The sequence below is a fragment of the Helicoverpa zea genome, chromosome 18 (genome assembly GCF_022581195.2).
Source record: "Helicoverpa zea isolate HzStark_Cry1AcR chromosome 18, ilHelZeax1.1, whole genome shotgun sequence".
NCBI classification, from domain to species: domain Eukaryota; kingdom Metazoa; phylum Arthropoda; class Insecta; order Lepidoptera; family Noctuidae; genus Helicoverpa; species Helicoverpa zea.
Genome location: NC_061469.1, coordinates 6,604,523 through 6,618,696, shown reverse-complemented (window position 1 = coordinate 6,618,696; position 14,174 = coordinate 6,604,523). Strand labels below are relative to the sequence as shown.

The following is a 14,174-nucleotide window of genomic DNA, read 5'->3' as shown; positions in this document are numbered from 1 at the left end:
ATTTACGTTCCAAAAGCACTTACTCCTAAGAATTTGCTCATGATATGGACATTAAATAAGATATTCAATTATAGCAGAATTCTCGCATAAAACAGATATAAAAGTCATAACATTGCGCTGTGCGTTTGCGCAGCTCTCTAATAAACATATGTAACTCTTAAATTAATATGTAATATTGCGCGTTATGGCCAAATTTACGATTATTAAACGTAACAGACGCAATAAACGATAGGGATAGCTAGTTTACTGTCGAATTACTGACCGATAAGTTCATAACTGTCTTCATAAATAAACAACAATAACTATTATGAATAGTAACTGCTGTTTGTTATTAGTTTCCAAACACTTTAACATGAACCAATTTACTGGATCGTAAGTAATACATTTACTTATGTCTTTCGTCTCAACAGAAAACTTCTGTCACCTGTGTCAATTGTTCAAAATATTGAAATCTTATCCTTACGGATTCTCAATCATCATCCTCCTGCCCTTATCCCTTATTCTCAATATAAAAAAAAATATTAGGTGCTAACTAGGGAAACATCAATTACTAGATTATTTGAGGACTTATTTAAAAAACATGTCCCAACTTTCAATAGTAATTAAGTTTCTCGTACAATTTAAATTGCACTTCCATACCAGAAAGCTGTCTCGAAGAAAATGACAATGTAATCCAAGACATTTGCATAACGCGGCCAAGCCTTATGACGTCACTTATGCTCAGTTTATCTCTGTTGTTGGATTACAACGCCAAAAGAGGGTTAGGTTTTATTCCATACATAAGCATCTACATGTTATTTTTATCCAGGCGATAAACGGTTGGCTCAGTGAACAATCATTTGAGATAGCAGGGAGAAAATCCGATACAAACAGTAATTGATGCAAAGGCTACGTTTTATTGCAGTGTACATTCAATTCATAGGTATTTTATTTTCAGAGTGAGTTGAAAAGTACTGTTCGTTGTTCAGTTTTGTCTTTGAACAACTTGGTTTTTGTTCTCTTATTAACAAGCATTGTTTGATGATTGTGTTGAAGTGCTTTGGATTATATTTCACATGCAGAATCAGCATACTTACACCTACTGATATAAAACGATATCATCATCATCCTCCGAGCCTTTTTTCCAATCATGTTGGGGTCGGCTTCCAGTCTAACCGGATTCAGCTGAGTACCAGTGCTTTACAAGAAGCGACTACCTATCTGGCCTCCTCAACCCAGTTACCCGAGCAACCCGATACCCCTTGGTTAGACTGGTGTCAGACTTACTGGCTTCTGACTACCCGTAACGACTGCCAAGGATGTTCAATGACAGCCGGGACCTACAGTTTAACGTGCCATCCGAAACACAGTCATTGGTGTCTAAGTTATACTTAGAAAGTACATACAAACTTAGAAAAGTTGCATTGGTACTTGCCTGACCTGGGATCGAACCCGCGCCCTCATACTAGAGGTTGGTCCTTTACCCACTAGGCCACCACCGCACATATAAAACGATAATATCCTATTAATATTATAAATATGAAAGCTTGTGAGAATGTATGGAATATGGATGTATATTTGTAATTCTTTCACGCAGAAACGGCTGGACCGATTTGGTATGTAGATAGGTGATAAGTTATAAGTTCACATTTTCTGCATATCTGTATTCGGCTAATCGTAGCCACGAGCGTCATAAGCATGGTTCGCAAAATGTTCCTCTATTCAAAGTTTATACTCCGCGGTTTGCACGTTATAAAATACGTGTTCATACTTCATACTCAACAGCGAATAATTTGGTGTCTATTGGTATTCAAAGTAGGCCTCTAAATAGATCGACATTGTTGGACGGACGGAAATTCAGCGGATGTTACACTTTAATCCATAGTGTTGAGGTGAAGCCGGGCAACGATGTGGCTTTGGTCTCTCGTTACTGCTGATTATATCCAATATATATATAATGGTTATCTAAGTTTGTTGGTTTACTAATTAATTTATTTTTGTCTGTATCTAGATTGATATATTTCAGCATATACAAATGTACCTATCTATGTATCTCTTCTTAGTTTAATGTCTTGCTTAGGAAAGCTTTTTTGCTTATTTTTAGTAAAGAGATTTAGTAGTTAGCCAGTGTCAGTCGTTAGCCGTTTGGCATACCTACATACCTTCCCACATTTCCTATATGTACGAGTATAGTCACGCAATTTGGAGGTTACAGTCAGTTTCTGTTATAAGGACTAAGATCAGGCAAAGTTCTGCGAGCCTAATTCGATTAACAACCGAACTATTCGCGAAGTCGATGTAACGAGTTCTGATGCACCAGCTACTTACTGCATTTCAAATTGGCAGTTTATTTTAAGTATTAAAGTTAAGACGTAAAGTTCTTTATGACCTGTGTTCAGTTCTTTAGAGTTGTCTAGTTTTGATAGTCTTAATAATGTTCAGTTCTTTAGAGTTTCCTAGTTTTGATAGTCTTAATATTACTCCTTTGTTCTTTCATCAAAGGTTATTATAGCATGATCAATTTTATTTCACAAGCTTATTCAGAATTAACATAATATCAAATGAAGTAAGTAAGGAAGTTACTAGTTGTACTAAAAGAGATCATTTCTTAATGAACACTATAGTAGCTTCAAATTCATGGAAAAATATTTAAACTTCCAAAGTGTACTTACAAAAATTTTCTTGCAAAATTATCTGCTTATGTTTTTTTGCACATGCTTTCTCATCATAAAAGTACATAGCATATATATATTTGTAGATAAATTATGCATATTATAGCCGGTGTACATGAACTAAGAAGACCCTACATCTCTAAACAACACACTAACGCATCTAAATGCAGAATTAAGCTCATAAAGCCAGTTTATATATTACACTATCAACCGTTTATGTTCCGCATAGTAACGACAAACGCGATTGTCCCAACTCCGAAGTTATTCACTTGAATAGTACTGAGCATTCTCGAATTTCACGTGACTTTATGCCCGTTTGATTGTGGGTTTACGAGTCTGTTTTAGCTCGGTTGGCAAAAATATGCACAATACTACTTCCGAATAGCTTTTTCTGCCATCCATTTTGGAAACAGTAAAAGTCTATGTGGTTTTATGGTGATGAATAAAAGCAAAATTATTCCTTTTCTGTAAGCAAGAGCAGAATGTTAAAGATACAATAAATGATCATCAATATCCAGTCTTTGTGATCTTTTTCAAGCCTTATGCAAACACATAAAAAAACTAGCTGTTCCCAATGATTCCACCCTCTTCTCGAGGTAACTACTTCTCACACCAGCATAAAATATACTTCAATAGATAGTCCATCCCGATGTTAAGAAAATATTTTTTGTAATAGTTCCAGGAGATCCTGTGATTAGCGCTTACAAACTAAAATAAATCTTCAAAAGTATACCTAGGTATTTTCATATTCAGGTTTCTATATTTTCCTGCACAACAACAACCAAGTATAACCAACCAATAATAACCTAGTACGAAGGTCATATTGTAAGTTCCTAAGAGCTTACATAAAGGCACAGTTAGGATATCTGAAACCTGTCCGAAACAGTTGAAAGTTTATAAGTCTACAAACTTAGTAAACACAATTATGAGCTCTCACGTAACTTTGTACCGCAGTTAAAACTCAAGTTTAGAACACCGACCCGTGTAGCATGTCTCTTAGGGTGCGTCCACATCTGGCGAATGCGCCGCGAATGCGCAGCACGCGAGCCGATCGCGAGCTGTCCGCGAGCTGCGCGCGTGCATTTTTGTTCGTGCGCCGCTTCTGCGCCGCCCGCGCGCAGCTCGCGCGCGACCTAAGCGCCGCACGCGAGCGGCGCGCAGGCGGCGCGCGTCGTCTGCCATAGTGCCATCTTCGATAGTACTGAGCCAATATACGGAACTGTAAGGGCGAGAACTGATTGCGCGCAGATCGCGCGCCGCTCGCGCGCTCTATACGAGCCTTGCGTGAGTTGCGCTAAAGAGGCGCACCGAACTATTGCAGTGACTGCACGCGCGCAGCTCGCGGACAGCTCGCGATCGGCTCGCGTGCTGCGCATTCGCGGCGCATTCGCCAGATGTGGACGCACCCTTATAACTAACAGTTTTAAGCCTTTTAGTACTCAGAAAGTTTAAGTAGTATCGCTCAGAATTAGTTGCCAATATATCCTGTAGTTTATTGAACCGTTTAACCCTGTGGATATGAAAATGAAATATGTGACATGAAGAGTCTGTTCGTTTGAGTGTATGTTTTAGAGTTATTTAGCGATAGTGAAGAGTTAATTTAAGATCTTTTAAAACTCATTTTCCTGCTCTTTAAATGTGCAATAATTAACTAGTACTTGGAATATATATTGATTGATTACAACGGATAGAACGAAAACGCAACAAGAATCACTTACTAGGACTTTAACTAGACGCTACATAAAAAGCAACTTGTGATTGAAAAATAGTATTATGGAAAAGCTGACAATAAAATTCAGTCGATGTGTCACCGGAAAATTACAAGATCCGTAAGTTTATCAATTTACTAGGAAGTTTATAAACTTTCGTAATATTCTAAACGGTAGATAAATTGTAATATTTTACGTCCTCATTTTCGTAAATTGATAAACTTGAGTACCTAGTGCGAGTTTTGCAAGTTAAATTTTTCGATGCGAAGATTATTACACCATTGCCGGGGCTGCGGGTTGTTCGAAAGAGATACCGCGGCCCTCGCACATAAAAGGCCCATGACGGAACACGACGGTTTTTAGTCAGTAAGAGTCTGACACTCCCTCTCCGCTGCTAACCCACAGCGGAAGGGGTCATTTCATGATTTTTGACGTCGTTAAAAAAAAAAAAAGATTATTACACCATTGAATTACGTAGCGCTTATCTTTGAATTGTTTATTTAATAAAGACTGTCATCGGTACTTGGTCGTATCACAGTCGCGCTCACTTTTGCGAGTGTAAACATTATTATAGTTCGGCCATTCAGAGAATGCGTTCCTGACACGTCGCGATTGAACTGACGACGTAACTACATTCATTGATTATTGATATAATAATGTTGTTTTAATGCTCCTCAATTGTTAAAACGGTAAACAACCAGCAAAAATATTTTTATCGTAACTGCAACGCCATTGCAAAGTTACGTCGTCAGTTCAATCGCGACGTGTCAGGAACGCATTCTCTGAATGGCCGAACTATAACCGGCAAAATGAATGAAGATGTTATACCCAAATCATGTGACGCAGCATACGACTCTTTATTTCAATAGAGTTATAATTACGGATCGAGTTGCGAACGCTCAAAAAACTCGGAATCAGCACTCTGAACTCACTCGTAAAATAATAAGTAAACAGTAACCAAACGCTACGCGCGATCTGATTGGTTGGCTGTCACCTGTCACTTCTCCTTCCTCGCGGCCGCCATTGCTGGCCACGGAACATAAACAAACCGGTTTGCTCGTGCGTTTTTATTAGTTTTGAATATTGAACTGTGTTGCAACTGTGAAAAATAGCTTTATTTTGTGAAGATTATCTAGCAGTACCCATAATGAGTGACTTACAAGCTGCGGACACCCAAAATGAAGGAGATGGTGTGGTAAATGCTAGAACATTTGTTGACGAAGTAAAATTTAACACAGAGCTACGAAAGTTTTATAGTGGGCATAACCAAAATAGTAAGAAAGCCATAATTCATTTCGTTTTTTTTTTCAAAAACGGATATGTTTTATATTTTTTTAATAATTAATGCCTTTCGTATTACACAATTTCTGTTGTTTTATTTAAATAGAGCAAAGTATAGTTCGGCCATTCAGAGAATGCGTTCCTGACACGTCGCGATTGAACTGACGACGTAACTACATTCATTGATTATTGATATAATAATGTTGTTTTAATGCTCCTCAATTGTTAAAACGGTAAACAACCAGCAAAAATATTTTTATCGTAACTGCAACGCCATTGCAAAGTTACGTCGTCAGTTCAATCGCGACGTGTCAGGAACGCATTCTCTGAATGGCCGAACTATAGTGATCATTAGTGTGTTTTATAAGAGTATTCCTGTATTTAAGTAACTGTTAAATAGCTTATTGAAACTGATAATAGAAAACTCGACTCACTACATCCGTGCCAGAGAGGAACCAGGGGCCCGATTCTCCTAATTTTACTTAAGCAACATACGATTCACATTCGACTGCGATTCAATCACGACTTGATTACGATTGAAGCGTATGTGGCATTCCGCTATTTTTTCTTTGAAATAAACGTTTTTATCCTTTTCTGTCATTCAATAATGAATCATTTTGTCTGCAAATGATTAACGATTGCAATATGATTGTAAAGCAAGCTACCGTATATACCAAAATCACCAAAATAGCAGACCAATCGCAAACCAATCGAATGTCGTTGGAATACGATTGGTCTTATATTAGTAGCAGAATGCCCGATATGGTTAAAACTGCTATTGCGATCATATTACGATTCAATTTCTATTCGATTTTGACATTATTAACTTAGGAGAATCGGGCCCCAGGCATTGTTGCTACCAATTTATAGTTTGTCTGAATATTCCAAAGTCTATGGACACAAGCCACTATGAACATTGACCAATCAGAGAGCAGTGTGTTATTTTACGTATTTCAAAGATTTATTTATAGTTATTTTACGTATATTTAAAAGAGTTTCTATGATTGGTCGAACCACATAAAATCTTACGAATAGATATTTGTTATAGTTACGGATACGTATATAGTTTACAAATTTACCGTATGACGTCGGAAATTGATAAATTCACGAAAATGTGGACGTAAAATATTACACTTTATCTCCCGTTTAGAATCTTACGAAAGTTTATAAACTTCCTAGTAAATTGATAAACTTACGAATCTTGTTGTTTTCCGGTGACAGATGCATTTGGCAATCAACAAATAAATGTTGAAAATAAATAGGAATACGTACGTATATTTTATTTTCGCATATGGCGTTCACATACTGTTGAGTTAGGTTGTCGCCTATAAATTATGTTGCGGTACAATATGGCAACGGGTTTTACGCTGTTTGAATGCATTTGTTCCAGAATATTTATCTGAGTGGAATTTGTTTTGTGCGATATAAAATGTAGTAAAATTTGGGGTACAATTGCAAAATTGCAGTAACGTATAAGCCTTTAAATAAAAATGCGTTGTATATTCTGCGTCTACTGTTATGTTATAATTTCCATACGACTAAATTCCATATAAATACAAAATTTTAATTGACCAAAATTGTGAAACTAAGGAAACCGCATAATAGCTTGACCAAATACCATACATATTAAGAATTTGGCCTCATGTGGTAATCCAGAGAAAATACTGTTCGGGATACCCAGAACGTTAAACCTTTTTTAATGTAAAACACTAAAACCTGTAATGTAGGAACCTCTTTGTGTCTGTATTTTGTTTTATCTTTTTTTAAATTTTCGCTGTCAAAATAAGCCTTGCGGAATACAACACTTTTATAAATTTTCACGAAGCATTTTTATTAAATTTTACATACAGTCCTATTCATTGGTCCTTCGAGCCGGATAAAATAAGAAGAACTAATTACGGCCTACGTGGAAACCTATATAATTTGGAGGAACTGGACGCGGATATGCATACAGTGGTGTTCATTGATAACATTGATAATCTTATTCATTGTAGGCAAAGGTACTCAGTGCTCTAAATATAGGTAAGGTAATAGGTATTTCAGCTAAGTGAAAATTGTTAAGGTTAGTACTACCTATTTATTTATTTAGGCTGTTGTAACCAGATAAATAATTTATCTGCAGTTAACTAGCTTCAGTGCTAAACTAAGCAGAAACTAGGTGTGTTATATACATAGTGATTATTGTAATACATCTTTAAGGGTTATTTTAGGTTTTCTGTTAAGTTTTCACTAATGTAAGTTAGTATCAGACAGTCTATTAGGTAGGTACTCTTATTTGTATACTTTAACTTGTTGTATTCCCTTATTGTTATTTGCAAGTCTTATTTCTAAGTTTGTGAGACATTACGAATTGGTATTAACTTATTTAACGTTACAGTGTAATTAATACCGGTCTCCAAAATGACCGACAAGGAGTCAGTCAGAAAACGCGCGAGTTGCAAGGGTCGGTTGACAGCATTTACCAACTATGTCAACGAGTTGGATGAGTCATTGGATGCGTCACAGGTGTGCGAATTGCAACTACGTTTGGGTAAGATGGAAAGTTTATTTTCACAATTTGACGAGGTTCAGTCAAAATTAGAGTGTTTAGCTGATGATGTTAATAGTCAACTACCGGAGCGTAACGAGTTTGAATCTAAGTATTATAAGATCTTTGCAAAGGCTCAAGACTTACTTACACGTAACTTGAAACCAACTAAGAATGAACCTTTGGAAAGTGATTATAGTTCAGCACAAACGCGTAATCGCAGGCTTGTTAAATTACCTACCATACAACTGCCTAAGTTTAGTGGTTCCTATGAGAAATGGTTGGAGTTCCATGACACGTTCTCTAGCTTGATACATTGTAATGATGATATTGATGACGTCAACAAGTTTCATTATCTTAAAGCGTGTCTCGAGGGATCAGCTGCTGTTGTGATCCAATCCATTGAGTTTTCCGCCAACAACTATTCTGTGGCGTGGAAGATATTATGCGATCGCTATGACAACAAGCGGGTTTTAATAAACAACCATGTTGCAGCATTATTCAACCTCGAGACTGTTAAAAAAGAGTCTTCCGTAGCTTTAAAACGTGTCATTGATTCTGTGAATAAGAATTTGCGTTCATTGGAATCGTTAGGAGAGCCAACAGATCATTGGGACACACTGTTGATTCACATGGTATCAACCAAATTGGATGCTAAAACCTTTCGAGAGTGGGAAGAATTTAAAGGTAGGTTTGTTAAGGACAGGTCAGTTACTTTGAACATATTTTTTGACTTCTTGCGAAGCCGTTCAGATTTGTTAGAGACTATTGAAATGTCACAGATTAGTGCTAATAATTCATCTCTTTCTAACATTAAACATAAAAGCATGGTGCCTGTAACCAGTGCGCCAGATAAGCAGTCTAATTCATTTAATCATTGCCCGAAGTGTAGCGGTGAACATAATCTTAATAACTGTTCACAATTTTTAGGTCTTAGTAATGAAGAGAGGTTGGAGTTACTACCACAATATAAGATATGTTTTAACTGTTTCCGTTCGGGTCATTATGCAAATCGGTGCAAAGCAAGAGGCTGCAAAGTGTGTAAGCGCAAGCACAACACTCTTGTTCATATTACTGATGGTAAAGCTAACTCGTCAATTGAACCATCAACCTCTATCGGTAACGGCAATAACAGCAGTGAAGTTGCGAAGCCATTGCCTAATAACAACGTAACATTGTCGGCACAAGTCACGGCGAATGTACGAAATAAAGGAGACGTTCTTTTAGCCACTTCTTTGTTCAAACTTTATGATAGCAGTAACCGCGAACATCTTGGTCGTGCCGTTCTTGACAGTGGTAGTACGTGCTGCCTTATCACAGAGAAATTCTGTAATTCATTAAGTTTGCCGACTATTAAGGTAAGCGAGACATTAATTGGCATTAATAATTCCAACTCACTAATAAGTAAAATGTGTTGCGTTCCGATAAAATCATTGAATGAAAACTTTTCTGTAAATATTAATTGTTACATCTTACCTTCTATCACTGAAGAAGTGCCTTGTCGTCAACTTAATCTTAATGACATAAATATTCCGAGTGATTTATGTCTAGCTGATCCTCATTTCTATGCACCATCCTCCGTGGACTTAATTATAGGTGCAGATGTTTTCTGGGACATCTTGGGTACAGAAAAGATAAACCTCGGTATAGGTAAACCGGTACTATTTGAGACTAGACTAGGTTGGATAGTTTCAGGCCCTATGGTTAATAGTGGTCAAGTGTCGCGTTCACCCTCATTAATTTGTAATTTTACGAATATTCATCATTCTGAAGCTAATGTTTTACAGAATGACTCAAGTACCGATGACATCCAAAACCGTTTAATGCGTTTTAGGCAGCTTGAGGAAGTTAGCCATCAGTCATCAGTACATTATCTAGAAGAAAAAATGTGTGAAGAGCACCTTATTAGAAACACTACGTGTCTGAAAAATGGCCATTTTTGTGTTAGATTAACGTTAAAACAATCACATTATAACTTAGGTCACTCTGAACATAAATCTAAGCAGTGTTTGCTTTCATTAGAGCGTAGCGTTCAGAGTCAGACATCATTTAGCATTCGTTATTGTGATTTTATGAAAAAGTATTTAGAGTTTAACCATATGTCTTTATGTGCACCTGATCCACAGAAGGTTGCATATTTAATAGCTCATCATGGCCTTGTCTGTGAAAGTACTTTAACTACTGGAGGAACCGTTGAGCTGAATTCAACTGAAATACCATTACATAGATGGAAATCAAATATTCCTCAAGTATTACCCGATCATATAGGCCATTCTTCATTTAGTTTGAATATTGGTTCAATAGAACCTTGTAAAATGTTAGGTTTGAGCTGGCTTACTGAGACTGACGTCTTAGTATTTTCATTGAATCCCGATATTAATAAAGTCATGACAAAGCGTGGGACATTTTTTACAATTGCTCAAATTTTTGATTCTCTGGGTCTATTAGCTCCTTGCATTATTGTCATAAAAACCCTCATGCAAAAGCTTTGGGTATTTAAATTGGGATGGGACGATGAGCTGCCGCCTGAAATATCCAGAATTTGGTCCAAGATCTTATGCGACTTATCGTTATTAAACTCATTGAAAATTCCACGGATCGTACTATGTGACTCGTATGAAAATATAGATTTGCACATATTTAGTGATGCATCAGAAATAGCGTATGGTGCATGCGTGTATGTTCGAAGTACGAATCATAATGGTGATGTACTAGTACGGCTGTTGACAGCTAAGAGCCGAGTAACTCCACTTAAACCAACTACTATACCAAGACTTGAACTTTGTGCGGTGTTGGTTGGTGTTCGTCTTTACGAAAAGGTGATAAACGCTCTTAGAACTAAAGTTAGAAGTGTCACCTTTTGGACTGACTCAACGATTGTTTTAGGTTGGATTAAAATGTTGCCAATAAAGTTACAACCTTTTGTCCGTAACCGTGTCGCTGAGATATTGGACAAAACTGCGGTCTGCTCTTGGAGGCATGTTCCCACAGACTTGAATCCAACTGATCATATATCACGTGGAACAGATGTAACTTCTTTGTCATCGTTAGACTTATGGTGGTCAGGCCCTGAATTTTTACGATATGATGTCTCTAAATGGCCTGATAATCCGACAGTTTCGATGAAAAAACTTCCCGAAATTAGGTCCGAAGTTTCTCTACTCGTTGCAAATAAGAATTCTCGACCTTTTTTTATCGACTTTGATAGATTTTCAAACTTCACTACACTCAAACGGTCGGTTGCATACGTATTGAGATTTATAAGTCGTTGTAAAAAAGAGGAGTTATCTAAACATCTATTTCTTACCACTCATGAGTTAAAACAGGCTCTACGTGTTATTATACGAATTTCACAAAAGGAATCATTCCCCGAATACGCACTGTTATTGAATAAAAAGGAATTACCCAAAAAGAGTCCCTTAAATAAGTTTAATGTGTTTATAGACGACCAAAATTTAATTTGTTTTGGAGGTCGTCTTGATAATTCTCACTTTGCTTTCGATAAAAAGCATCCATTATTATTACAGTCCACTCATGTCGTTACACGATTATTATTTGAATTTATGCACAAAAAACTTATGCATGCTGGACCGCAGCTCTTACTCGCGTCCATAAGAGAGAATTTCTGGCCAATTGGTGGTAGACGATTAGCTAAATCAATTTATAATAAATGTATAGCTTGCTGTCGTACAAAGGGACAGGTAATTGCTCCTCTGATGGGTAACTTGCCACAAAAGCGCTTGATTCCGGGAGGTTACCCCTTTGAAACAGTAGGCGTAGATTATGCTGGACCTATTATGTCAGCCACTAGGCAGGGACGTGGATGTTGTCTTACTAAAGTGTACATTGTTCTTTTCGTGTGCTTTACGACTAAGGCTGTACACATAGAGTTGGCAGGTGATTTAACAAGCAGCAATTTTTTATCAGCTTTGCGTAGGTTTGTTTCGCGAAGGGGAAAACCTAAACATATATACTCTGATAGTGGGACCTCGTTTGTTGGTGCTTATCATGAACTTGGTAAGTTTTTAAAGGGTAGTTGCGATTCGTTATCCGGTGAGTTATCAAATGAAGACATTAACTTTAATTTTATCCCTCCTTATTCTCCGCACTTTGGAGGTCTTTGGGAGGCCGGTATAAAATCTGTTAAGTATCATTTAAAAAGAGTACTGGGCAATTGTAATCTAACATATGAGGAGTTTTTTAATTGGACGACCGCTGACATCACTTCCATCTTCAAACCTCGAGGACCGATCGTTGACTCAGTTAACCCGATATCAGCGTATAGAGCAACTTCGTCAGCACTTCTGGTCACGATGGTGTAAGGAATATGTGTCGGAGCTCCAGCAACGAACGAAATGGCGATCCTGCACAAAGCTTTTAGAAAAAGACACTCTTGTGCTCATTAAGGAGGACAGGGTACCTCCTTTAAAATGGCGCCTGGGCCGAGTCACAGAGGTGTTCCCTGGACATGATGGCATCAGTCGTGTTGCGGACATCATGATTTCAATGTGGTTCGTCGGGCTTTCAGCAAGATATGCCCCTTACCTATAGCTCACTCGGAAGATTCTGGTTGAGAGTCGAGCTCTCAACGCCCGGGGGGATGTTCGGGATAGCAGGTGATTTTTTTTTTATAAATTTAAAAAAAAAAAAAAAAAAAAAAAAAAAAAAAAAAAAACGTTCTGGGTATCCCGAACAAATACAATACGGAGTAGTCGACATGCTTCAAGATATATAATGCTATAGTCAATACACGAACATGGTTCTATGATATATCATGCAATTTAAAACGTACAATAATACGAGAGCAATTCTTAAAGGCAGTCCAACAATAGCGCTTCAAAATTCAGTAGGTATATCTGCATTCAAACGGCTCCCCAACATTTTTCAATGCAGTGGACATTTCCATGGAATCGTGGTCACGTCTCAAGCTTTTTTATAGCGGATACTGCTCCAGGCAGTCACATTAAGAATACCCTGCACACTGCAAACGAAATAGTCGGCCGTTAGTTGACCTGAAGGTTAGTTACAGCCTTTTTATCGTCACACTGCTGGGCACTGGCCTCCTCTCACGTAGACAAAGATTGAGCGATTTAAAAAAAAATCTTGGTTTCAATCAAAGTTGTCAGTGGGTCAAATAGTGGCTGAATACCGAATCTTGGAATGTGCATACTACCATTCATCTTCATGCTGATTTATGATGATAAATTATCGGCCGACTAAAAGTTTTCAGTGTGCGGTCAACGGTCGGTTGCATACGTATTGAGATTTATAAGTCGTTGTAAAAAAGAGGAGTTATCTAAACATCTATTTCTTACCACTCATGAGTTAAAACAGGCTCTACGTGTTATTATACGAATTTCACAAAAGGAATCATTCCCCGAATACGCACTGTTATTGAATAAAAAGGAATTACCCAAAAAGAGTCCCTTAAATAAGTTTAATGTGTTTATAGACGACCAAAATTTAATTTGTTTTGGAGGTCGTCTTGATAATTCTCACTTTGCTTTCGATAAAAAGCATCCATTATTATTACAGTCCACTCATGTCGTTACACGATTATTATTTGAATTTATGCACAAAAAACTTATGCATGCTGGACCGCAGCTCTTACTCGCGTCCATAAGAGAGAATTTCTGGCCAATTGGTGGTAGACGATTAGCTAAATCAATTTATAATAAATGTATAGCTTGCTGTCGTACAAAGGGACAGGTAATTGCTCCTCTGATGGGTAACTTGCCACAAAAGCGCTTGATTCCGGGAGGTTACCCCTTTGAAACAGTAGGCGTAGATTATGCTGGACCTATTATGTCAGCCACTAGGCAGGGACGTGGATGTTGTCTTACTAAAGTGTACATTGTTCTTTTCGTGTGCTTTACGACTAAGGCTGTACACATAGAGTTGGCAGGTGATTTAACAAGCAGCAATTTTTTATCAGCTTTGCGTAGGTTTGTTTCGCGAAGGGGAAAACCTAAACATATATACTCTGATAGTGGGACCTCGTTTGTT

At 37.5% G+C, this 14,174-nt stretch overlaps 2 protein-coding genes across 3 annotated transcripts in view; one reads left to right on the top strand and one right to left on the bottom strand.

Annotated features, from left to right (window-relative positions):
- LOC124638951 (monocarboxylate transporter 3-like) overlaps nt 1–14,174 on the bottom strand; it is a 69,285-nt gene that overhangs the window by 25,640 nt on the left and 29,471 nt on the right. The gene's annotated exons all lie outside the window — the stretch shown is intronic.
- LOC124639132 lies at nt 8,042–9,105 on the top strand. The gene is made up of 2 exons (XM_047176367.1): nt 8,042–8,874; nt 9,099–9,105. Exons 1-2 carry the CDS (start codon nt 8,042–8,044, stop codon nt 9,103–9,105), a joined length of 840 nt encoding a protein of 279 aa, XP_047032323.1.